General features: G+C 42.8%; 1 protein-coding gene across 9 annotated transcripts in view; it reads left to right on the top strand.

The window, feature by feature from the left end:
- The first annotated feature begins 1,200 nt into the window (after nucleotides 1–1,200).
- The window catches only part of LOC118355969 (solute carrier family 2, facilitated glucose transporter member 3-like), a 61,514-nt gene continuing 35,374 nt past the window's right edge, over nucleotides 1,201–27,340 (top strand). Inside the window, exons 1-3 of one of the 9 annotated variants that reach the window (XM_035721823.1) lie at nucleotides 1,201–1,336; nucleotides 2,954–3,031; nucleotides 24,290–24,352. In XM_035721823.1, the coding sequence (XP_035577716.1) occupies nucleotides 3,011–3,031; nucleotides 24,290–24,352 (84 nt within the window). In that variant the 5' untranslated portion in view covers nucleotides 1,201–1,336; nucleotides 2,954–3,010. Of the gene's footprint in view, nucleotides 1,374–1,484; nucleotides 1,684–2,953; nucleotides 3,032–24,289; nucleotides 24,353–27,340 lie in introns of those variants that run through there. The other 8 variants (XM_035721822.1, XM_035721824.1, XM_035721826.1 and 5 more) reach the window with 8 other exon arrangements.

Genomic DNA, 27,340 nt, shown 5'->3' with positions numbered 1-27,340 from the left:
CATTGGATTATGTATTTCCAGTTTTGGAGCTATTAGGAATACTGCTGAGATGAACATGCTAGTACCTATGTTTTGGTGAACATGTATATGCATTTTTGTTGAAATAGCTTGGAATGAAATTGTTGGGTCACAGGGTAGGCCTAGGTTTTGTTTTAATAAAGATTGCTAGTTTTCCCAAGTGATGACACCAATTTATCAATGTATACCCCTAATTAACAGTGTATGAGTCTTGGGTGCCTCGTATCCCCTCCCACGTTTGGCATTCCTTCTTTCTCTCCTTTTCCTCCTCCTTCCTTTTAACCATTCCGGTGGGCCTGCTGTGCAATCTCATGTAGTTTTAATTTGGAGTTCCCTGATGACCAATTCAATTGCATACCTTTTCATGTGTTTATTGTTCACTGGGAGGTTCTCTTTTGAGAAGTTCAGTGTAGATCTTTAAAAAACAAAAACAAAAACAAAAAACAACAAAAAACCGTCACTATGGCCTCGCCTCTTTACTAAAGGCCAAGCCATCATGGTGAGGCTCCAAATAATTCCAAGTTAGGTTCGGAGAAGAGCAATCTCTCCAAAACACTTTTGTGTTCTCTTGGGCCCTCCCCTCCCCTGGAGAGCACCAACAGGGCGGCAGGGGACGACTTTTAATAGAAATTCGAAAGAGTCCTTTCTGGGAGGTGGAAAGAAAGACAGTTGGGTTTTTCATCAGAAAACAGCCACAGGGGCCTAAAGAACTACCAGGAATTGCTCCCCCCGCACCCCCGTCCGCCTTCCCGGCACCCACTCCGGCCCGCCCCGCGGGGCTATCTGGGGGCACCTTCTCGGGGGCGAGAGGGCGGTGAGGGGGACGGGTATCTCTTAAAGCAGAAATGTTAACACCCTCCTAACGGCGACTTTGAGGATTGTGGGGCCCAGCGCTGTTTCCCCGTAAAGGGTTCCCAGCCGCCTGCGTCCGAAGACGCCGGAGGGGTCGTGCGGCGGCCGCCCGCGGGGTTCAGTCTGGTGTGTGGGTGAGAAGTGGGGCTGGGGTCGCCGTGGTCGGGGGGAGCGCGCGTCTCCCTTCCGGAGGGAGCCGGATAAACGAGTCACGTTTTACGACCACATCAGCGGATCCGTTCCAAAAGAATCCTTGGCATTTGGCGCAGCGCGGGGCCCTAACGGCTGCGGAGCGAGCCCCGCGGAAGGCAGTGGCGCCGTTATTGCCACTCCCGGGCGCGGCGACCTGGGACAGCGGAGAAGCGTGGGGGGCCCCGGAGACGGACGGTTGAGCGGAGCCGCAGGGCCCAACTGCAGTTGCCGGGTCCGGGTGGTGGACACGCTGAGCTGTCCCAGTGGCCGGCAGGTGGGAGGACCAGCCCGCGAGCTGGGATCGGGTCCAGGTGGGTGGAGACCCAGAGTTGGGCTGGGCTGAGGGAGAGCGGGTCCTGCGGCTCTGGAGAAACCGGCACGTCGCCTCTGAGTACTGGAGACAATATTGGTTATTTCCCGAGCACCTATTGTGCCTCAGTCCCTGCTCTAAATGCTGGGGATCCCACTGCGTACCAGACAGTGGCCCTGCCCTCCCGGAGCTTATACTCTAGCGAAGAGACAGCAAGGAAAACACACGGATAGATAATAAAATGCCAAACGGTGATAAATCTTATGAAGAGAATACACAGTAAGAGATGGGGAGGCGACTGGTGTATTAAGGTGGGCGAGGGAGAAGGAATGGTATATTAAATCGGGGGTGGGGGTGGGCGAGAGGGATGGGGTGGGTCTGAGAAGTGCTTTCCCAGGAAGTGTCTTGACCAGAGACCTGACAGAAGTGAGGAAGCCATGAAGAATGGTCCAGGCGGAGGGAACTTGAAGGATGTCTAGCACGGGTTAACTGTTAAGCAGATGAGATTAGTTTTGTAGGTTTTTGCAAGATGAAAACTGGAATTTTCTTAGAAAGTTATGGATCATCCATTCATTTAATGCTTTATTCCTGAGTGTAAGAGAAGGGGAGTAAGGCCCGGTGTCCTTGGCAAAATACTGTTATTAATTTTGTCCCAGTTCAATACATAGACTAAATTGAGAATTTCCACTTGTTTTCAAGAAGAACTTATCTGAATTAATTTCATAAATAACCAAGTAGCATCTCCCTTTTTAACAAAAGTATATTTACTCGAGTTTAAAGAGTTATGGACTGTTTTTGTTTGTTTCTCGATTTGTCCCCTCCCCCCATCTCCTAAATGAGGATGACTTAGAAGACAAGGAGTTGCAGACAGGAAAGGAGGGAGATGAGACTGGGGTGAGAAGTTTGAAGAGAGAAATGGAAAGGAGGAGTAACAGAGTCTGTGCAATAGTCAGAGGAATGGTCTGTTCTAATACTCTGCCTCCTCCTGATAAACTCAGGAAATAACACTGGTGCTTCAGCATACAACATCTCAGCTGATCCCCACAACCGTGCATCCACTTCAGGAGAGGAGGGAACAGATTCAGGACTTGATAACTGGTTAAGCAGAATCATGATTTCGGACTCCACTACAGCTCACTGAAGCACTTTAGGCCAAAGGTGGCTTATTTCCAATATTTTAAATTTTATATGGCAAAATAAGCCACATTAAGGCCCAGAATTTTGTAACAGCAAGATTACCTAACCCCTGCTTATTTTGCTAATGGGGAAACCACTAGTTGATGAAGAGCAATGACTCCAAATATAGGGGTTCCATTTTCACCATATCCAGCTCTGTCCCTTTTCTCTCCCCAGAACCCTTAACTTGATAAAATTCTTCCCACTGGCTACTGAACAAGTGGAAAGAGCTTTGTTGACGACCCCAGAATTGAGTTAATCTAAGACATCATTAGAATTCTGAAGGTTTCACATTCTTCCACAAGTATTTATTAGTGTGCCCACTGGTGGGCTAAGTCATACTTAAGCTCTTGAAGAGTTTAAGTAGATAGAGCGAATAAATAACTAGCCAATTACAATTTACAGGAAGCAGTACCTTGAAGAGGATTTGGAGGGAGAGTCAATTCTTAGTATAGCAGAGAGATGGAGCGCAACGAACAGGTTGTGAGTATTAAGAATTTATGTCAGATTGGTATCAAACTGTTTTGTCATGGTTGTGTTAATAATCATGATACCTGTCATCTTCCTAAACTTTTGTTATCTTGATCATGTATGCCATACATAAGTGGTGGTGGGAGAGACATATTGCAGCCAGTGGACTTGGTACATTCTCACGTTGTCTTTTCACAATTAACTAGTATTTGCCCCTTAGGGTGTTTTGTGCTTTCATATCATCAAGAGTAATAAGAATGATAAAATAGCCGTGTTCAGCATTGTAATTGCAAACAGGTCTTGGTAAAATTATACATAACTGGTCTTGGGGGAACATCCTCGAAAAGAAGCATGGCTGTGTAGGTGTGAAGAGTAATACAGAGTAATAGATGAATTCCAATAGGAAGAAGTCTTCTTATAGAGCAGACTCTAGAGTGTAACTGAGTCCCTATTACCTTAGAAGCATTGTGATAAGAATCTCCCAAAAGGCGTTAACCCTTTGGAATGAGATAGGGTAGGGTAGACATCATTGGGTGGCTAAAATCACATGTTGCCTGAAGTCAGTGGTTTACCACATGTGATCACATCCAGAAAAACTTTAAATAAAGTTGTTTCTGGGAAATCACTGGTATCTTGAATGGCTGGCTGCCCGATTTTTTTCCTGAAATGTTTAATGGTCATACTAAGGGAAGAAAAGCTGGGGGAGCAATTGCTCTTCCTTAGCATATTTTCCAAAAGATGAACATTTTGGAAAAATTTAAAAGTCAGTATATTTTAAAAGATGATACATTTACATGACAATTGTTAAGACTATTTTGGAAAGATGTTAGAGGAAGCACTATAAGAGCAAGATATGAAACACAAAGCCACCGTGCCCCTGCCATCCCAGACCCCTATCTAGTCCCCCCTGCTGTATATTTATTTAATAATTAGATTAGACCCTGTACTTTGTTTTCCATTTCAAAAATCACAGAATTGCCTACCTCTGTTATTTGTGAGCTTCTAATTATGCCGACCAATCGTTGTTAAGATACCAATATATCGTTTTTATTTTAAAAGAAGTCCATATCTATGAAACATCCCAATAATACAAAGTCTCCTGAATCTTGGTAGTAATTAAGGATAAGTAAAGGTTTAAGATGGTTGTTGCTGTCGTTACTTTTGACAAGGTCATTTTGACATAGCCAGATACAAATGGCTATGAAAGTTTGTCCTATTTCATATCTATTAGCCACAGTATAATTAGCTTTTTGCATGACGTGTCTCTTTGCCTATTATTGTAACAATTAAATTAGATCATATATTCTAAGCACTTGGCCGAGTATTTGGCTATGTAGGGAAAAATCCAGTTCTTCCCTACTGTGATTCTTTCCTTTGGGTCTTGTTTCCTACTCACACAAAACACTTCAGTTCTAGTCACCAAATGTGTCAAGGTTTTTCCTCACACCAAGCAATCTTCTGTAACACCACTTAGTTGTCCTATAATTTTATTCAATTAGGACACTATCTACCTGGAGATAGAATCAGATTCCACAGGTTAGGGGCTCGGTCCTACTAGACTGACCCTCCCCCCAACACACTCACACACTTCAGATACCAGTTGCAAGCCCCAGTTTTACCCATACTTCTGACCAGCTGGCCCTAGATCAGGGATTCCAACAACCCCTCCTTTGGGTTTGACTACTTTGCTGGAGTGGCTCAAAGAACGCAGGAACAGTTACTTATATTTACCAGCTTATTAAAGACTACGATAAAGGGTGCAGATGAACAGTCAGATAAGAGATACGTAGGGTAAGTCTGGGGGCTTCCAAGTGCAGGAGCTTCTATCCTCCTGGACTTGGGGTGAGTCACCCTCCCAGGATGCATGTGTTCACCAGCCTGAAAGCTCTCTGAAAGCCCTACTATTGGGATTTTATGGAGCTTCCTCACGTAGGTATGATCAATTTCTTGCCCCTCTCCCTGCTCTGGAGGGTGAGGACGTGGGGCTGAATCGCCAAGCTTCTAACCATGGCTTGGTCTTTCTGGTGACCAGCCCCCATCCAGGAGTCCTCTCATTAATGTAATGAGTCACCTGATTAGAACAAAAGATGCTCCTAGCCCTCTCATCACTTAGGAATTTATAAGGGTCTTAGGATCTCTGTGTCAGGGACGGGGTCAAAGACAAATAATAGAACAAGAGAAGCTCCTAGTGTTCTTATCCCTTAGAAAATCACAAGGGTTTTAGGAGCTTTGTGCCAGAAGCTAGGCATATAGAAAATATTAAATAATTGGGAACTTCCAGTTATTTACATACATTGATTTGTGAGGGGGACTGAATTCAAGGTTTAAGATCTTGAGATAAATTTTCAAGGTCACACAGCTAGAGCATGCTGGAGCTGGCCTGTGATCAATATCTTTATACCAAAGCCCTCTTTCTTTTCTTTTGTTTTGCATGGTCCTTGTAGTAGACAGATCAAGAGGTTCAGAATTCAAAAACAATGGGGAGAAAGCAATCACAGTATGAAAAAGATAACCTACATTAGTATTCACCTGTTAAATTGTAGTTTAGGTTCGAGAGGAGATCAGGAAGGAATATAGAGTTAGAAAATTAAATCTAGGGGCACCTGGGTGGCTCAGTCTGGTGAGCTTCTGCCTTAGGCTCAGGTCATGATCCCGGGGTCTTGAGATCGAGCCCAGCATCGGGCTCCCTGCTCAGCGGGGAGCCTGCTTCTCCCTCTGTCTGCCGCTCCCCCTGCTCATGCTCTCTCTCTCTCTCTCTGACAAATAAATAAATAAAATCTTAAAAAAAAGAAAAAAAACTAAATCTAAAGACATCCGAAGATCCTTGCCCTCTAGCCCTCTGTAACTCCTTAGCTTGCTATGTTAGGGAATACCACAGAGGTAAAATGACACACAAACATCACTTATACAAATTATGATGGGAATCAGATACATAGTTCTTTTATTCAAGTATTGCTCCCCTAAGGAAATAATTTATGGAGTAACAGGATTGTTTTTCTCAAAAATGGGTAGTTCTCTGTGATTCAGTTATTCATTCAAATATTTCAAATAGTGCCTATGGTAGGTACTGTTGGTGCCAAGGACTCACCTCAAGTAGCTTATATTCTGGCAAAGGAAGTGATACATTCTATTAAGAAAAATAAAGCAAGTTAAAGGCATACATGTTGGGATGGGAAGGTAGGGTTGCATAAATAATGTGGTCAAAGAAGGCCTGTGCAACATGAATTTGAGCAGGAACCTGAGTGACAATAAAGAGCCAGCCATGAGAAGATCTGAAGAAAGTGTTTCCGATAGAGGGAAGAGTAGATGTAAAGGTGCTTGGTAGAAAGGCTTAGCAGATTAGAGCAAGGAGTCCACAAAGTTTTCTGTAAGGAGCCAGGTAGTATTTTAGGCTTTGTAGGTCCTATGTCTCTGTTAACAACTATTCAACTCTGCTGTCATATGTTAAAGCAGCCACAGACATTATGTAAACAAATGAGCATGGGTGTGTTATAATGAAACTATTTATAAACACAGGAAGAGGCTTGACATCAAAAGCATAAAGCATAAAAAAAAAAAAAGATAATTTCGGCCTGACCAAAATTAAAAGCTTCTGTTCTGCAAAACACCCAGTGAAGATGGTAAAGAGACAGGCTACAGAGAAGATATTTGCAAACCACGTATTGACAAAAAGCCCTCTCAAAACTCAACAGTAACTATAGTCAAAACAGAGTGGTATTGGTATAACATTAGACATAGCTGAATAAAATAGAATTGAGAGTCCTGAAGGAAACTCCCATATGCCTCTGTTCAACTTTCAACAAGGATGCCAGGAGCATTCAGTGAGGAAAGAATAGGCTTTTCAACAAATGGTGCAGGGACAACTGGATAGCCACGTGCCAAAGAGTGAAGTTAGACCCTTACCTCACACCACTTACAAAAATTAACTCAAAATGGATCACACACCTAAATGTAAGATCTGAAACCATAAAACTTTTTTTTAAAGATTTATTTATTTATTTGAGAGAGAGAGAGAGAGGTGAGCAAGGAGCAGAGGGAGAGGGAGGGGGGGAGTCCTTAAGCAGATTCCCTACTGAGCACAGATCCCCGGACCCTGAGATCAAGAGTGACACCTGGACCTGAGCCGAAATCAAGAGTTGGCCGCTCCATGGACTGAGCCACCCAGGCACCCCTAAAACCATAAAATTTTTAGAAGAAAACATATATGTAAACCTTTGTGATCTTCCATTAGGCTATGGTTTCTTAGATAAGGTAGCAAAATCATGAATAACAAATGAAAAAATAGATATATTGGATGTAATCAAGGTTAAACACTTGTGCTTCAAAGGACACCATCAAGAAAGTGAAAAGACAACTCTCAGAATGGGAGATAATATTTGCAAATCATGTGTACGGTAAAGGGACTTGTATCTAGAATATACAAAAACTAATTACAATTCAATAATAAAAAGACAAATAATGCAATTAAAAAATGGCCAATGATCTGTGTGGACATTTCTCAGAAGATAAAGAACTAATAAGCACATGAAAAGATGCTCAATATCACTAGCCCTTAGGGAAACGCAAATCACATCCACAGTGAGATATTATTTCACGCTCACCAGTTGTCTATAATTTAAAATACAGACACTGAAAAGTGTTGGCAAGGATGAAGAAATTGAAACCCTTTATACATTGCTGGTAGGAATATAAAATGGTATAGCTGTTTTGGAAAATAGGCTAGCAGTTCCTCAAAACATTAAACGTAGAATCACCATATGCCCCAGCAATGCCGCTCCTAGCTATATACCCAAGAGAATTGAAAATGTATGTTTACACAAAAACTTAAACTTGAGTGTTCATAGTAGCATTATTCACGATAGTGGAAACAACCCAAATGTCCATCAATTGATGATTGGATAAATAAAATGTGGTATATCCGTACAATGGAATATTATTTAATAATAAAAGGAAACAGAGTGCTGATACATGCTACAATATGGATGAACCTTGAAAACATTGTACTGAGTTTATGAAGCCAGTGAAAAAGTCCACATATTGTATAATTCCATTTATATGAAACGTCTAGAATACACAAATCTATGAAGGCAAAAACAACTCTGAATATACTAGAAACCACTGAATTGTACACTTTGATGGTAAATTGTATAATATGTGAGTTTTATGTCAATAAAACTGTTATTTAAAAAGCCTCAACCGTTTTCTAAAGAATGAGCAAAAGGGGTACCTGGCTGGCTCCGTTGGTAGAGTATGAAACTCTTGATCTCGGGATTGTGAGTTCGAGCCCCATGTTGGGTGCATAGAGATTACTTAGAAAAAAAAAAAAGGAATAAACTATTGCTACATACAACAACTTGGATGGATCTCAAGGGAATTATACTGAGTGAAAAGAGGCAATTTTAAAAGGTTATATATGATATTTTCTTGTTGTGGATTGAATGTTTGTATCCCCCCCCCCAGATTCATTATGTTGAAATCTAATCCCCAGTGTGATGGCACTTGGAGGTGGGGCCTATGAGAGGCTATTAGGTTATAAGGGTGGAGCCCTCATGAACGGGATTTGTGCCTTTGTAAGAAGAGGCCAGAGAGCTACTTTGTGTGCTTTCTGTCTGCCATGTGAGGCTACAACGAGAACGTGACTATCTGTAAACGAGGAAGAAGACCTTCACCAGAACCCAACCATGCTGGCACCCTAATCTTAGACTTCCAGCCTTCAGAACTGAGAAATAAATTGTTGTTTAAGGCACCCGGTCTATGGTGCTCTGTTATAGCAGCCCAAACTAAAATAGGTCCCATTTATAGAACATTTTTTTAAATGATAAAAATATAGGGCGCCTGAGTGGCTCAGATGGTTAAGCGTCTGCCTTCGGCTCAGGTCATGATCCCAGGGTCCTGGGATCGAGTGCCGCATCGGGCTCCCTGCTCCTTGGGGAGCCTGCTTCTCCCTCTGCCTCTGTCTCTCTCTCTCTGTGTCTCTCATGAATAAATAACTAAAATCTTTTAAAAAAATAAATGATAAAAATATGGAGGTGGAGGACAGACTAATGGTTACTGCTGGTTGGGATCGGGAGAGTGATAACTGGCCGTAGGGTGAGTAGATTTATCAGTATCAGTTCCCTGGTCGTGATATTGCACTATGTTATGCAAGATGTTGCCATTAGGGGAAATGGGGTAAGGAATATATGGGATCTGAGTATTTTTTCTTTCAACTAAGTGTGAATCTATAATTACCTCAAAAAGTTAAGAAAACGAACTACAAAAACAAAATACAAGAAACAGGTGGTAGGCCGCATTTGGCCCAAAGACCATTATAAGAACTGCAAGGAAGGAGGGTAGTGCATCAAGGAGAAGAGTAGGAAATAAGATTGGGGCGGCAGCCCAGGGCTGGATCACCTAGGGCCTAGTGGACCGTGGTGAGATGTTTGAGTTGTTTTTTTTTTTAATATGATAAAAGGCCACTGGAAGGGTTTTCACCAGGGGAGAAATAAGTCAGATTTATGTTTTTAAGAGGCCACTAAAACCTGTTGGTTGGACAATAAACTGTATAGAAGCAGACAGATCTGTTACTGGCCTATTGGTAGAGATCATGTTGGCTTGAGTACAGATGGTAGTAACCGGTAGTAAAAGCAGTGAGTTCGGCAGGCAGGACTTGCTGATGAATTGGGCAGAGGGTGAGAATGTAATACAGAACTCAATCCTAGTTCCTTTGTTTTTAGCTTAAGTGATTGAGGTAGGAAAACTGGAGGAAGCACAAGTCAGTGGAGAAGTGAGCAAGAGCATGGAGCACTCCCGGGTTTCAGATTCCCATTAGCCCTCCTTGTCGAGACATCCAATTCTGTAGCTTAGAGACCGGGTCCCAACTGGAGATTGAAATTTGATATAAATGGTATTTAAAGCCACGGGTCTGGAGGTGACAAGCCAGGGCATGAGTGTATGTAGAAAAGGGTTTTAAGGACTGGACACTGGAGACAGTCCAGCATTTAGAAATGGTGAGAAAAGGCAGGAACTAGAAACCAGGACAGACAGATGTATCAAAAGTCAAGGGAAGAAACTTATTTGAGTGATTAGTTTTGTCAGAGGTTTTTGAGTGGTTGGGAAGGAAAGAGAGAATTGGCCATTGGATTTGATAAGATTGAGTTTGTTGATGACCTTGACAGAAGTTGTTCAGATAGAACAGGAGGGACAAAAGCCTACTGGAGTAGGTTTAATAGAGATGACTTAAGGAATGGGAAGAATTTTACTTTAAAGGGAGCCCAGATATGGGGTGCTCATCTTGAGAGGGACTTCCTTCCTTCCTATAGAGAGAGAAGAATTCTTTCCTTTCTATAAAGGAATATATGTGTTTTAAGAATTTTTTATGGTAGAGGCGCCTGGATGGCTCAGTCGTTGAGCGTCGGCCTTCTGCTCAGGTCACGATCCCAGGGTCATGGGATCCAGCCCCGCGTCGGGCTCCCTGCTCTGCAGGAAGCCTGCTTCTCCCTCTCCCACTCCCCCTGCTTGTGTTCTCTCTCTCGCTTTGTCTCTCTCTGCCAAATAAATAAATGAAAATCTTAAGAAAAAAAAGAATTTTTTATGGTTAAAAAACTATATTTAGAATTAGCCAGCTGGACTCAGTTTAGATGATCCCAGTTTCTTTGGTAACATCCAAAGCATCACAGTCAAGAGGCAGTTGAACACATACCTTCTCTCCATTAGGCCTGATCTGGGTATTGGCTTTGGCTGTGTCCGTGTCACAGAGCTTCCTCACAGCCCATTCGGTCTGCTGCTTGGTGGCTTTGACATCCACTCCACAGTGAATGCAAGAGTACTGTGGTCTTCTTTCTTCATGGCTGAGTCAGTGGTCGGGGGGAGTTGATGATGTCATAGTGGTCAAGTTTGTTTCTCCTGGGGATGCTCTTCTGAGGATGTTTGGGCTGCCTTTGGAGTCGTGGTGTGTGGCACCTTTTAGCACTGCTTTTTTGGCCTTTAAAACCTTTGCTTTTGGCTTCAGCTTTGGGAGGGTCAGGGGCTTCCTTCTTCACTTTCAGGAGCATCTTTGTAAAAAAGGCAAGAATTTTTTTTTGTTTTTTAATTTGACAGAGAGAGAGAGAGACACAACAGGAGAGGGAACACAAGCAGGGTGAGTAGGAGAGGGAGAGGCAGGCTTCCCGCGGAGCACAGAGCCGGATGTGGGGCTCGATCCCAGGACCCTGGGATCATGAGCTGAGCCGAAGGCGGACGCTTAACAACTGAGCCACCCAGGTGCCCCAACAGATTTGTATTTTAAAAAGCAGCTATAGAGGCACGTGGGTGGCTCAAGGGGTTAAGTGTCTGACTCTTGATTTTGGCTCAGGTCATGATCTCAGGATCATGGGATCAAGGCCGAGTCGGGCTCTGCGCTCAGCTCAGTCCGCTTGTCCCTCTCCCTCTGCTCCTCGCCCCCCCTCCCGCCAAAGCTCTCTCTCTCAAATAAATAAATACATAAAATCTTTTTAAAAAGGCATCTATAGTGTTGTGACGTTTATGATTATACCTGGGGAAATTGAAGAAAATGAGACTAGTTAGTATTCACCGCAAATTAAGGCAATGACTATGAGCATGGGGCATAGAATTCACCTAAAGCGTTACAATTCAAGGGTTTTTAATATACTCACAGGGATCTGCATCCGTTAATCAAATTTAGAACATTTTATCACCCAAGAAGAAGCCCCATAATCATTAGCAGTCTCTCTGCATTCCTCCTTAACCTCTCCCAGCCGTTGGCAACCGGTACTCTACTTTCTGTCCCTGTGGATTTGCCTATTCTGGACATTTCATGAAGGGAATCATAAAATATATGACCTTTTGTGACTGGCCTCTTTTACTGAGCATGATGCTTGAAGGTTCATCCATGTTGTAACATGTACTTCATCCCTTTCTATGAGTAAATAATATTTAATTATGTGATGATTATACTGCATTTATTTATCCATTGATCACTTAATGAACATTTGGGTTTCTTCCTTTTTTTTTTTTAGGTTCCTTTTTTTTTTCTTAAAGACTTTATTTATTTATTTGACACAGGGCGAGAGACTGCGAGAGAGGGTACACAAGAAGGGGAAGTGGGAGAGGGAGAAGCAGGCTCCTGGCGGAGCAGGGAGACTAATGTGGGGCTTGATCCCAGCCTCCTGGGATCATGACCTGAGCCGAAGGCAGACGCTTAACGATTGAGCCACCCAGGCGCCCCAAGGTTTCTTCCATTTTTGACTATAATGAATAATGCTGTTATGAACATTCTTGTGCATGTTTTTATGTGGACATAGGTTTTCAATTCCCTTGGGAATATACATTGGAGTGAAATTGCTAGGTCATAGAGTAACTCTGTATTTAACTGTTTTCCAAAGCACCACACCATTCTACATACCCACCAGTAATTGTGAAAGTTCTCATTTCTCCATACCCTTGGAATAACAATTGTTATTTTTTTTTCGTATGGCTATGCTGGTCCATGTAAATTGGCATCTCAGTATGTCAGTATGAGTTCAATTTGCATTTCCTCAAACACTAAAGATGTTTTTTGCGTATTGGCCATTTGTGTATCTTCTTTGGAGACATGTCTATTCAAGTCCTTTGCTCATTTTTAAATTGGATTATCTTTTTCTTAAGTTGTAAATTTTTTTTTTTTTTTTTTTTTTAGTGAGCTCTATCCCAATGTGGGGCTCAAACTCACAACCCCATGATCACGAGTCACATGCTCTACTGACTGAGCCAGCCAGGTGCCCCAAGTTATACATTCTGTTTTTTGGGTTTTTTTTTTAAGTAGGCTCCATGCTGGACATGGAGCAACGTGGGGCTTGACCTCACAACCCTGAGTCAAGACCTGAGTGAGCTGAGGTCAAGAGTCAGACGCTCAACCGACTAAGCCACCCAGGTGCCCCCCGACTTGTAAATTCTTATATATTCTAGATACGTTCTTTATCAGATACATGAATTGTATTTTCTCACACTATATAGATGGTTCTTTTACTTTATTGATGGTATCCTTTCAAACATAAATTTTTATGTTGATGAAGTCCAATTTATCTCATTTTTCTTTCCTTACTTGTACTTTTGATATTATAAAAAGCTTCATCTGACCCAGGTCAAAAAGGTTTACATTTGGATCTGTGAACCATTTTGAGTTAATTTTTGTGTATAGTGTGAGGAAGGGGTCCAGCTTCATTCTTATGTTCATGGATATCCAGTTGTAAACATCACACTTTTCTTTCGTTCCTTTTTTTTAAGATTTTATTTATTTATTTATTTGACAGCGAGACAGGGAACACAAGCAGGGGGAGGGGCAGATGGAGAGGGAGAAGCAAGCTCCCCGATGAGCAGGGAGCCCAGCATGGGATTCTATCCCTGGACCCCGGGATCATGACCTGAACCAAAGGCAGATGCTTAACGAACTGAGCCATCCAGGCGCCCAAAACAACACCATTTTCAAAATAAAATTTGATCTTGGGCACCTGGGTGGCTCAGTTGATTATGCATCTGCCTTCAGCTCAGGTCATGATCCCGGGGTCCTGGGATCGAACCCCGCATCAGGCTCCCTGTTCAGCGGGGAACCTGCTTCTCCTTCTCCATCTCCCTCTGCCTGCTGCCCCCCTGCTTGTACTCTCTCTCTCTCTGCCAAATAAATGAACAAAATCTTTAAAAAAAATAAAAAAATAAAATTTGATCTTGTTCAATAACTAGTCCAGTATTTTTTTTAAGATTTTATTTATTTATTTGACACATAGAGAGAGAGCACAAATATGGAGAGAGGTAGGCAGAGGGAGAGAGAGAAGCAGGCTCCCCGCTGAGCGGGGAACCCGACGCGGGGCTTGATCCCAGGACCCTGGGACCATGACCTGAGCCAAAGGCAGACACTGAACGACTGAGCCACCCAGGTGCCCCTACCTAGTCCAGTATTAAGGGATATTTTCTGAAAGCAGATTTGAAAGTACTTGATGGCTTGAAAGTGAGAGAGATAGAAGCATCAGAATTTTTAGTTTAGGAACTAGATAATTAGTAATGCCATTAATCCAAGTGGAGAAATCAATTAGGGGAGGTAAAGCACAAGCAGATTTGGAAGATCAGTTTTGAGCATGTTGAGCTTGAGGTACTTATAGGATATCCAGTTAGAGATTCATAGGAGGCAATTATAAATTTCGTCTGGAATTCAAAAGTTTGTTTAGGGTGCCTGAGTGGCTCAGTCTGTTAAACATCTGCCTTCGGCTCAGGTCATGATCCCAGAGTCCCAGGATCGAGCCCTATGTCGGGCTCCCTGCACAGTGGGACGGTGGAGAGTCTGCTTCTGTCTCTGACCCTCCCCTGTCTTGTGCTCTCTCTCTCTCTCTCAAATCAATCAATCAATAAAATCTTAAAAAAAAATGTTTGGAGTGAAAACGAAATTTAGAAGTCCCTTCTTCTGTGAGAGAGGTTGAGAACACGAGAAGCTGTTCAAAGATGAACCTGGTGTTTAAGAGTCATTGAAGAAGAAGAACCAAGGGGGAAAAAAATAGAACTAAGAATTAGAAGATTTGAAGACTACCTAGAAAATGGTGTGGGAACTGAGAGAGATTGGGGGGCTCATAACAGTTTAAATGATGAAAAAACTTTCCATTGGACAACAGCTAAGAAGGTCACTCGTTTTACAGTTAGGTCATTCATGTCTTTATTGAAACGGAAGCTTCAGCAGAGAGGTTGCAATGGAATGTGGAGAAGAATGCTTGCACCTTCAAGCAAAAACATTTTTTCTTCGGAAATTATTGCTAAAGACTGTACCTACCATCTTGGTAACCTCAAGAAAGGAGCACAAGGAGGGCAGCGTGCTTTTCTTTTCCTCTAATTCTGTCTCTGCCCTCCAATACTTAATACAACTGAGAGAAGCCTGGAATGTCGTAGCAAGACTTTCCAAAGACAAGGAGATAAAAGAAGAAAAAAGAACATTACAAAATTTAGGATTAATAGGTACTTCTCTTTCAGTGAACTGGTTCATGGAAGACCTATCTTGCTGAGAAGCTCTTGGCCTAGTTCCACTTATCAGAGGCCAACCTAGTACCTCTTGGGAGGGTCTTCAAACACATCAAAGTCTAAGGGAACAAGGTTCAGTTTCCTTATACATATGTGTAAGAGTTCTGGTTTCCTTTTTATGGACCTACCTCTTTTCTCCAGATGAAAGAAAGTCTACTTTTTTGGAGGGAAACCATACCTTCCCACAAGCATGTAGCCATAGGTATAGGTGATAGCCTTATTTCATAAAATAAATAAAATTCTAGTCATTTCAAAGATATTGCTAGTGACAGGTATGTAATTTCATATAGAGGTCTGCACTTCTGTGCAGACCGCTAGCTATTCTGAAATATGTTGATGCTGAATAGGAGGGAAAGAAATAGAAACAGGGAGTATAAATCACTTTTTGGAGGAAGTCAACAGTGAAGAGTACCTTGACAGAGTACTTTAGAGAAGCTGAGGTATAGGAAGAATGAAAGTATTTCAGGATGGAGGTACTTTAGAATTTCATTGGCAGCAGGAAAAGACAAGCAGAAAGTGAGAAATTTAAGGCAGAACTGGGAATAATAGATGGAACAGTGTCCTGGACCCTAGATAGGATAAGATATAGAAGATAAAAATTTCTAAAATAAGCGGATTTTAGAATGAATGGATTAAGGGTGAGGTGAGGGTAAGGAATGAAAGTTAACAAAACCCGTTTTCTAAAACAGCATGAGGTCCGGTCATCTGGGAAAATGGGGGAAACAGCGATGAGATTGGAGCTTGGAAAAGGCTGGCAAAGGTTTGTTTCTCTGATGAAGTATTTTCTCCATACCTTAGAATCTTGAGCAATACTCCTGTAGAGAGATGTCATTTCCTGCACATTAACCCTCTGAAGATAACTAGTTGGTTGTCTGAATCTTTTTTCTGTCCCTCTATTATATAAATTTCATTTCTGCCGCAGGCCCAGCCTGGAGATGCCTTCAAATGCCAGATTCCTGAGCCTCTTGTGCAGTAGGACTGTTTCACCCACCTGATGAAAAACTCCCAGGATTGGTTTAGGCTTCTCTGATACTCCACCCTGCATGCTGAAAAAAGTGAACAAACTAGAAAGAGGATTGATACTGTTATAAATGCACAGTCATTGGGGCACCTGGGTGGCTCACTTGGTTACGTGTCCGACTCTTGATTTCTGCTCAGGTTGCAATGGAGTCGTGGGACTGAGCTCCATGTGAGGCTCCGAGCTCCGTGCAGAGCCTGCTTGAGTTCTCTCGCTCCCCCATCACTCGTGTTCTCTCTCTCTCGAATAAATGAATAAATAGAATCTTTAAAAAAATTTTTTAAAAGGGGCGCCTGGGTGGCTCAGTCAGTTGGGCGTCTGCCTTTGGCTCAAGTAAGGGTCCCGGAGTCCCGGGATTGAGCCCCGCATCGGACTCCCTGCTCAGCGGAGATCCTGCTCCTCCCCCTGCCCCTCACCCTGCTCATGCTCTCTCTCTCTCTCTCTCTCTGTCTCTCTCTCACTCTCTCTCTTGCTGTCTCACTAAAATAAATAAAATCTTTTTTAAAAAAATGTAAAAATAATAAATAAATTCACAGTCATCAATCTTACCGAGTTATTAATAATGCTCAGCAATCTGTAATTATCCAGTGCAATTTTCTACCAAATACCTGAAATTAATTCAGTTCATCTATATTATTATTTGATTATCCATTTATTCAACAAATATTAATTGAGCATCCAGTATATATCAAGTTCCTTCTAGACATTAAGAGTATGGGTCAAATAATATTGATAGACAAGGTCCCTGTTGAAATGGGGACAGACAAGAACCAAAGAAATAATTTCAGATAATGATAAGAGTATGAGAGAAATTAAAACAGGGAGGTATGGTAAATGATGGAGGGGGAGAAGGGCAACATAGACAGCCTGCTCGAAGGAAGCCTCTCTGAAGAACAGGCTTTGAGCTCAGACCTGAATGACAAGAAGGAATCTGGCATTTGAAGACATCTGCAGGTAGGCCCTGCAGCAGAAATAAAATTAATATAATAGAGGGACAGAAAAATGACCTAATATGGCTGGAGCTTAGTGAATCAGGGGAATAGTGGTAGAAAGAAGGCAGGAAAGAGGGAGAGATAGGCGCCAGATATAGTTTTGATACTTGTGTGAAGAATGAATTGTACAGTAAGAATGAATCAGTAAGACCGATTAAGAGACAATAAGCTGGGGTACCAGGCTGACTCAGTCAGTAAAGCATGTGACCCTTCATCTTGGCGTTGTGATTTCGAGCCCCATGTTGGGTGGAGAGATCACTTGAAAAAAGCAAATGAAATCTTTTTTTATTTTTTATTTATTTATTTTTTTAAAGATTTTATTTATTATTGACAGAGAAAGACAGCGAGAGAAAGAACACAAGCAGGGGGAGTGGGAGGGGAAGAATCGGGCTCCCCACTCCAGAAGGAACACAAGCAGGGGAAGCAGGCTTCCCACTGAGCAGGGAGCCCAATTCGGGGCTCAATTCCAGTGCCCTGGGATCATGACCTGAGCCGAAGGCAGACGCATAACGACTGAGCCACCCAGGCGCCCCTAAGATCTTTTTCTTTTTAAGTTTTATTTGTGTATTTGAGAGAGACAGGGCATGAGAAGTGGGGAAGGTCAGAGGGAGAGGCAGGCTTCCCGCTGAGCAGGGAGCCGGACATGGAACTGGATCCCAGGACTCCAGGATCATGACCTGAGACAAAGGCAGTCGCTTAACCGAGTGAGCCACCCAGGCGCCCAAGTAAATAATTTAAAAAAAGAGAGAGACATACTGCAATAGATGAAGTGACAAATTATGATGGTTTTGACAAGGGTGAGGCCGTAGAGAGTGGAAGAAATCTGGGTATATTTTGGAGGTAAAACTGACCATACTTCCTGCTGTGTTAAATGTGGAAGGTAGGAGAAAGAGAAATCCTGAAGAGCTCCTAGCATTTTGGCTTTTGCAAAAGGGTGAATGGTGATAGTGTTTACAAAAATGGAGAAGACTAAGGAAGGAAGGAAGCGATCTGAGGATTTGGAAGAGGAATCAGTGCTTCTCTTTTGGCCATGCTTAGTTTGAGATGCCTTTTAGCCAGTGAAGTAGAGCGAGCAGACAGGCAATAGACGGATGACTCTGGCAATCAGATCAGCAGTGAGAAACTCATTACCTTACAAGGCAGCCCGTTTTTGGAGAGCTTTAATTACTAGGAACTTCTTTCTATGACATTGAGATGATTAAAAATGTAATATAAATGGGATACCTACTTCAATTTGGGATTACTGAAAAATGCGTATTTTGGGAAGCACAACAAATATGTGAAGAAAGTTATCATGTCGTCTGCCATACTCTGATTCTCTAAGCTAAATAACACTAGTTCCCTCAGCTGCTCTTCATTACCTTGTTTCAAGATACTTCATCATCCTAGTCATGTCATTTTTTTTTTTAAGATTTTCTTCATTTATTTGGCAGAAAGAGACACAGCGAGAGAGGGAGAGTCATGTCTTTTGTAAAGTAGGATGTCAAGGACTAAAGTGATCCGGAGAACATATCCCCTACACAGGACTAATATCCCTCTGATTTGTTATTCTTTCAAAAACATGTTTGTTCACTTTTTCTTAAAAAGATGCTATTTATTTATTTGAGAGAGAGATAGAAATCAAGAGTAAGGGGGAGGCACAGAGGGAGAGGGTGAAGTAGACTCCCCGCTGAGCAGGGAGCTCAATCCCAGGACCCTGCGATCATGACCTGAGCCAAAGGCAGACACTTAACCAACTGAGCCACCCAGGCGCCCCGATGTTTGTTCACCTTTTATAATTTGTCAGTTTCCTTTCTTGCTGTCATTAGTGTGTTAGGGCCCCTGCATGTGGCATAAGACATCTCTTCTAATTTTCTTTTAATACAGTGTTGCTGATTTGGAAATCAGATAACGAACTTATGCTCTGTATCAGTTATTAACATTTTGTATTGTATGTTGGGAATATTTTATAGTCATTTAGAAAGAGAGAAAAGGTATGGTTTCTTAGAGGGGCCAATAGAGCCCTCCTATGAAGAAGGCTTTGCACTCTAGTGAAACAAACCTTTTTTCCTTTGTTTTTCATAGCTTACATTCAAAATAGGTTAGTTTGGGACGCCTGGGCGACTCAGAGGGTTAAGCGTCAGCCTCTGGCTCAGGTCATGATCCCAGGGTCCTGGGATGGAGTCCTGCGGAGGCTTCTCCCTCTGCCTGCTCCTCCCGCTGCGTGTGCACTCCTGGGCGTGCACTCCTGCGCGTGCACGTGCATGCGCACGCTCGCTCTCTCTGATCAATCAATGAAACCTTTAAAAACGAAAACGAAATAAGTTCGTTTTCCAAATAGTTGAGTTCCAAATGGGTGAGGTCTTGCAGTCTTTTACACAAGGATCTCATGAGAGATTTCCTAAGGGAATGGTTCTCACTCAGCAGTGATTTTGCTCCCCAGGGACCCTTGGCATTTTTCTAGGGACATATTTGGTTGCTGTGACTGTGGCAAAGAAAATGCTACTGGCATCTAGTGAGTAGAGACCAGGAATGCTGCTAAACGTCTCACAGGGCACAGGCTAACCCCAATAACAGAGAATTATCTGGCCCACAATAGTACCTATATTTTTTTTCCTATTTTTTTAATTATAATGTTAATCACCATACATTACATCATTAGTTTTTGATGCAGTGTTCCATGACTCATTATTTGCGTATAACACCCTAGATTTTATTTTATTTTACTTTTTTTAAAGATTTTATTTATTTATTTGACAGAGATAGAGAGCACAAGTAGGCAGAGAGGCAGGCAGAGGGAGAGGCAGAAGCAGGCTCTCCACCAAGCAGGGAGCCTGATGCGGGACTCGATCCTGGGACTCCAGGATCATGACCTGAGCCGAAGGCAGTCGCTTAACCAACTGAGCCACCCAGGCACCCATAACACCCTAGATTTTAAAACCTTGGTCTGTGGTATTTCTCTGATTTTTTTTTCTTTTTTTGGCTAACCGTATTGGAGAAAAGGTTAGTAAGACTTTAGGTGAAAAATTGACACGATGTAAACTTAATGAATTAATTCTGCATCCAATTAATCACTCCTCTTTCCTTTTATTGTATGCCAACCATCTATTAGTAATCTTTCTAGAACTTAATGGGAAAATAATGAAGCACTACTTTTTCTCACTTTGAAAAATTTTCGTTCCTCCCAGGTTTTTCTTTGTTTTGTTTTGCTTTTTATGTTTATTTATTTGTCTTTTTAGTCATCTCTACAGCCAACATGGAACTCAAACTTATGACCCCAAGACCAAGAGTCACATGCTCTTCCAAGTGAGCTAGCCTGGTGCTCCTATAATCTTTTGTCTCCCAGGCTCCATAATTGTTAGAATATTAACAAGTGTAAAAAAAAAGAGAATATTAAGTAGTGTTCAGTGATCAAATTTGGGCATTTTTTATGCTTTTTATTTAAAGGAAAAATTTACTCTCACTTTTCTCATTGCCCTTCCTGGCCTTTAGTTTCTCTTCCCCATATCTCATTCATTTTTTCCAGTAGAAAGGTCATGCTTCTTGAGAAGAGGATAATCCTGCTTTTCTTCGGTCACCTCTCAATATTAGATAAATACAATACAAGGTAAACCGGAAGCTTTGTGGCCCTCCTCTTTCAGGTGCCCCAGTGAGGCATGCAGGTATTTTGGGATGCGGCTATGCTCATCAAGCTCCCTAGTGTGTTACTGGTGAGACAGGCGGGGCAGAAGTCACTGTCCCATCACTGTTTGTACTTCGAGGCAGAGGTGTGGGAGCCAAAAGAATGCTCTTCACTGCACGTCCTCTACGGTGGGAACATGCTTGTCTTTTCCTGGGGATGTTTCGTTTCTTGGTATGGACCCCAGGTGTCAAGATCAAAGAGGAAATAATGAGACAGGAGTAAAGAGCTTCATTCTCCGAGTACCTGAAAGGAGTGAGGGCTAATGGAAACTAAAAAGCAAAAGGGAAGAAATAAATACTTTTTTTTAAAAGATTTTATTTATTTATTTGAGAGAGAGAATGAGAGAGAGAGCATGAGAGGGGGAAGGTCAGAGGGAGAAGCAGACTCCCCGCTGAGCAGGGAGCCCGATGTGGGACTCGATCCCGGGACTCTAGGATCATGACCTGAACTGAAGGCAGTCGCTTAACCAACTGAGCCACCCAGGCACCTGGAAGAAATAAATTCTTTCCTCAGCCATGCCCCAAAAGATCAACCAGGTAGCTCTCTTCAGATGCTTCTAATTTTTCAAATTACAACTGTGTCACCACTCAGAATCTGGTGGTAAAAATAATCCTTCCCCTTATACCTTTATGTTCAGAGCTGGCAATTGATTCATTCATACATTCGTTCAGATATTTATTGAATGTATCTATATATACCAGGCACATAAATGAACCAGGGAAGCTTCTAAAAACCTGGAAATTTCAAGTGTATATTTGAAAGGGGATGATAAGTGAATACCTAATTAATAGTCAAAACATTTCCGTAATTTGTCACCTTTCTTCCTCGGGGTAACACATCACTAAGTATTTTTATGGGCGGTATATTTGTGGAACTCTTGAGATTGCAGAGAATACCACAGCTAGGTCTTTCTCCTTCAGCCTTAAGACCACCTTTTAGGGATGCCTGGGTGGCTCAGTCGGTTAAGTGTCTGCCTTGAGCTCAGGTCATCATCGCAGGGTCCTGGGATCGAGCCCTGCATCGGGCTCCCTGCTCAGCATGGAGTCTGCTTCTCCCTCTCCCCCTCTCCCTGTGTCCATCTCCCCGCTCGTGCTCTCTCTCTCTGTCTCTGACAAGTAAATAAATAAAATCTTTAGGGGTGCCTGGCTGGCTCAGATGTTAAGCGTCTGCCTTCGGCTCAGGTCATGATCCCAGGGTCCTGGGATGCAGCCCTGCATCGGGCTCCCAGCTCGGCGGGAGGCCTGCTTCTCCCTCCCCCACTCCCCCTGCTTGTGTTCCCTCTCTCACTGTGTCTCTCTCTGTCAAATAAGTAAATAAATAAAATCTTTAAAAAAATAAATAAAAATAAATTTAAAAAAGACCACCTTTTAGAATGAGCGGTCGGAGACACAGGTTGAACGACGTAACTAATCACTAGCTAGTTTGTAGCAGAGCAGGTCGGGACCATAGTCTGAGTTGCGGTTACCTGGGTTTTCTAATTTTCAACCTTGTCTTTGTTCTAAAAATAGAAGTGAGAGAAGATGGATTGCAGAAAGTGCTTTCCACCACCACCGCACCAGGTTGGTTTCTCTCCAGAAAGCCTTCTGACAAATAGTGGATAGGATAGTGAAATGAAAGAACAGAGTTTGGGGTTCAGGGGTACGGTTGGGCGAAGCAACGGAAGGAGGGGATTAGAAAAAGCTCAGAACGAAGAGAGCGTAGTTTAGTTACAAAGCATGTAAGCTAAAAGTGACACGTCTGGTATCTCTGGAGGACAAATAGTCCTGTAAAACAGGAAAAAATGCGTTAAGATTTTACTTCATTACCCACCTAAGGGCATAGAGTCAGAGTAGCATGTGTGGTATTTAAAGAGTGCGGCAGCATCGCCTGAACTTGCTTTTCCAGCATTGTCTCTCCCTAGACTCCTATGGGCACCCTGCTCTTCAGCTAAATTGGTCAAAGCCCTATTTCCCGACCTTCTACCCAAACTTCCTACCACCATACCTTTGCCGGGGCCATTCCATTTTCCTGAAATGCCCTTCTGTAATCTCTGCCTCTCTTCTCTCCTCTCTCAGTCACCTGTCCAGACCTAGTCCAAATTCTCTCTTCATGAAGGCTCTCTGGATTCTTCCCACGTGAACAGAATCTCTTAACACTTTGGCTTCCTTCAGAACTTTTTTGTCTTGTCCCCTCAATGGCCAGATTGTAACCAACTTGAGGGGAGGGACTTTGGGTCTTCTGCATTATTTAGTAGAATGCTGTGCATTTTGTAGGCTCTCTGAATACATATTTATGTATGTATCTTCATTTTTCTCAACATTGCCTTTTTAAAAACTCATTAAAATTTTTCTGTATTCAGGAGCTCCTGGGTGGCTCAGTCGTTAAGCATCTGCCTTCGGCTCAGGTCATGACCCCAGGGTCCTGGAATTGAGCCCTGCATTAGGCTCCCTGCTTGGCGGGAAGCCTGCTTCTCTCTCTTCCACTCTCCCTGCTTGTGTTGCCTCTCGCTGCCTCTCTCTGTCAAATAAATAAAATCTTAAAAAAAATTTTTCTGTATCCATGGGGCACCGGGGTGGCTCAGTTGGTTGAGCATTTGCCTTTGGTTCAGGTCATGATCCCAGGATCCTGGGATCAAGCCCCACATCGGGCTCCCTGCTCAGCAGGGAAACTCCTTCTCCCTCTCCCACTCCCCCTGCTTGTGCTCTCTCTCTCTCTGTGAAATAAATAAATGAAATCTTTAAAAAAAAAAATTCTGTATTCAGAAAACCATCGTTTCTTATTGTTTTTATTAGATGTTATCTTATCCAAAGATGAAGGGGTCCAGGTAAGCATGCAGCTCTAGGTGAAAACGTAAAATGTAATTGAAAGAAGCCAAGTTTCTGGCTAGGGTGTGGGGACAAACCTGACTTTAGGAAAAGGGAGATATTGGAAAAGAGAATGGGATAGACAAAATGAGCATTAAGATGGTGGCTTGTGGGTGCCTGGGTGGCTCAGTTGGTTAAGCAACAGCCTTCGGCTCGGGTCATGATCCTGGAGTCCCGGGATCGAGTCCCGCATCGGGCTCCCGGCTGAGCAGGGAGTCTGCTTCTCCCTCTGACCCTCCCCACTCTCATGTACTCTATCTCATTCTCTCTCTCAAATCAATAAATAAAATATTAAAAAAAAAAAGATGGTGGCTTGTAACCTGGGAGATATGGAAAGAAAAGAAGAAAGAGCAAGAAAGACAAAGAACTGTAGAAATTTTGAGATACAAATATTGAAAAGAGGGAAGGAGGAACAGTCGAGAGACCAAAAGGGTTAGGTCTAAGGGAAAGGTCTGACTTAGCCTTTGTTGTCTTTGGGAGATGCCTCACAGAAGACCACAAGCAAGAAAAGGCAATGAAAAACAACACAGAAGTCAGGTTACCCTCTGTATAACCTCCCACTGGACCCTTCCTTGGAAATAAGAATGACTCAGGAAGGCATAGGAGGATAAAGAAACACCCGTCCAACTGCCGCTCTTCTCGGTGACGTTCTGTGTGAGGCTGTTTTCACCAGGATTCGGTGTGATCTGGTTCGGCCCCTGACTCTGTGTCTCCCCTCCTGCGTCTCCACATGTATTTCAGGTTCCTGGCTTTGCTTATGGCTGTGCACCTCTAACTGTGGGCAGTATGTCCCCATCCATCTCTGTAAGTAAGTGGTTGATGGCATCTTATTACCTATGCCTCAAGTCTCATCTGTGTCTGTGTCTTTTTCTTTTGTCTTAATCTTGTATTTGCCTCTCTGCCCTCTCTCCCATTCTGCTTCTGTCACAGTTTTTCTTACCAGCTGGCTTACTATGATTTCATCTCCACAGCAACCCCTCCATGGGGAAGAATGAAGGGAAAGGGAAGGAAGAGAGAGCCTAGAATAGATGGACAAGGAGAAAGTGGATTGGAGTTGAGGACAACTGTCCTGGAACAGAGTAGAAACAAACTATGTGGGTGGATTCCAGCAAAGTCACACAAAAACCTAAGGGAACACAAATTGGGGGACCAAGCCCAGCCCTTGCTAACATACTCATTCAGCAGATTCCTTCTATTTATGCTAAGCCATCATCTGTTTATCCCTCCCCAGTGATTCAAATTAACTAGTCTTTCTTTCTCTGTTTCTAGGCTTTATAGTTCTTACACATGTATAGTTTCTGATAATGTTAAACTTGAAATGTGATTTTCTTAAAGATTCATGAATATTCCCATTGGAACCACAAGGTCTTTATTTATTAATTTTTATTTTTTAAAGATTTTATTTAGGAGCACCTGTGTGGTTCAGTTAAGCACCTGCTTTCGGCTCAGATCATGATCAAACCCCACTTCAGGTTCCTGCTCAGCGGGGAGCCTGCTTCTCCCTCTCCCTCTGCCATTCCCCCTGCTTGTGCTCTTTCTCTCTGTGTCAAATAAATAAATAAATAAAATCAAGATTTTATTTATATGTCTGAGAGAGAGCAGGAGCAGTGGAGAAACGGGAAGAGAGAGAAGTAGACTTCCTGCTGAGCAGGGAGCCTGATGCCACACTGGATCCCAGGACCTTGGGATCATGACCTGAGCTGAAGGCAGATGCTTAACCAACGGAGCCACCCAGGCGCCCAAAAGGTCTTTCTTTAGATGTACTATAGTTTTTCCCTAGGATTCATTCTGGACATTAAGTGGTCATTAAGCAATAATGAAGAACACTTGGAATCGCCTTTTTAGAAAAGGACAAATAAAAAAGGTGGTTAAATCGATACCCTGCCCTTCGCTCAGGTCATGATCCCAAGGTCCTGGGATTGAGTCTGGCATCAGGCTCCCTGTTCAGCGGGAAGTCTGTTTCTCTCTCTCCCCCCACCCCCACCCCCTGTTCCCGAGCACAGACGCTCTCTCTCTCTCTCAAATAAATAAATAAAATCTTTTTTAAAAAAGGACAAGAACGGGGTGCCTGGGTGGCTCCATTGGTTAAGTGTCTGGCTTCGGATCAGGTCATGATCTCGTGGTCCTGGGATCGAGTCCCACATTGTGTTCCTTGCTCAGTGGAGAACCTCCTTCTCCCTCTGCCTGTCCCTCCCCTGCTTGTGCTTGCTCTCTCCCTCTCTCTCTTTCTCTCTCTGTGTCAAATAAATAAAATCTTAATACAAAAAGGACAACAAATATTTTAATGATATTGCGCACTCTCATGTAGGACCGGAATGTTAGATATGAGATTTAATAAGCAAGCAAGAAAGTGTTACAGGGGCGCCTGTGTGGCTCGGTCCGTTAAGCATCCTACTCTTGATTTCGGCTCAGGTCTTGGTCTCTTGGTCTTGGGGTCCTGGGATTGAGCCCCATGTCCAGCTCCACACTCGGTGGGGAGTCTTCTGGAGATTCTTTCTCTCTCCCATCTCCCTCTGCTCCTCCCCACTCTCTCAAGTGAATAAATGGATCTTAAAAAAAAACAAAACTTAAAGAAAGAAGGATTTACAAACAATGGAATTTGTTTTACTAACAATGTGAGGTAGTAGAATCATTCTGCCCAGAGATCTTTAAAACCAAATAGGTATCTGTATATCTTTAAAGGAAATTTGCTAGATCAGGGCTTCTCAAACTTTTAAGCTCCCTTTTCCTATAGCTTCCCTTGACCCTAACCTGGAGAGCTTGTTAAACACAAATTCCTGAGCCCTACCCATAGAGACTGGGATAGTCCTGGGGTTGCGGGGAGGGCTGGGGAAGGGGTATGAATCTGTATTTCCAGCAGGCTCCCTGGAGATGATGCTGCTGATCCATGGACCACATTTGAGTAGCACTAGTCTAGATGATTTCCAAAGTCAAGGAAAAGAGTTGACATACGTAGGACATAAATGTGTGGAAACTGCATTACTCTCGGATTAAAAATATCTTTTCTCTGGGACTGGAAGAGGACAATTGAGCTGACTCAGACAGGTTTGTTTTTTCCTTTGCGAGCTGTGTGTGATATCCGTTTGACAACTTTCTTTGTTCTGTAGAGTGACCAACCGTCCCCCACTTGCCCAGGCCCTTTTGGAGCTAAAATTGGGACAGTCCAGGGCAGAGCGCCATTTGGGTGACCTCTCCCTTCACATGAGGCCAGTGAAGTAAGAGGAATATAAAAAGAAAAATGAATTTGACTAGGAATCAGAAAATGTTGTTTCTTGTCCTAATTCAGAATGTGTTAATTTTATGACTTTAAACGGGACATTTAAATTGTCCTTGTTTCAGTTTCTACACCTGTAAAATGGAGATAATATGACCTATTCCACTTACTTCACAAAAATGTTTTGAAGATCAATTGAAACAATGTGTATAAAAATTGTTTATTAAAATACCATATACATATTAAGACACAGATGTAGCTCACTTGTTTTTATTTAGAATTGATTACTTATTGACCAAAAATACAACCCAGCAATCCTGTTCCTAAGTATATAACCAAGAGAACAGAATTCATACTTATGGCAAATGCCAAGAATGTTTGTGATAGCTCAAAACTAGAAACAGTAATGTGTTCATCAAAAGGAGAATGGATAGGGGCGCCCGGGTGGCTCAGTCGTTAAGCTTCCACCTTTGGCTCAGGGACCTGGGATCGAGCCCCACATCGGGCTCTCTGCTCAGCGGGAAGCCTGCTTCTCCCTCTCCCACTCCCGCTACTTGTGTTCCCTCTCTTGCTGTGTC

This window comes from Zalophus californianus, chromosome 9 (assembly GCF_009762305.2).
Source record: "Zalophus californianus isolate mZalCal1 chromosome 9, mZalCal1.pri.v2, whole genome shotgun sequence".
Lineage (NCBI taxonomy): Eukaryota > Metazoa > Chordata > Mammalia > Carnivora > Otariidae > Zalophus > Zalophus californianus.
The sequence above is the reverse complement of the archived record's forward strand: the minus strand, read 5'-3'. Positions and strand labels throughout refer to the sequence as shown.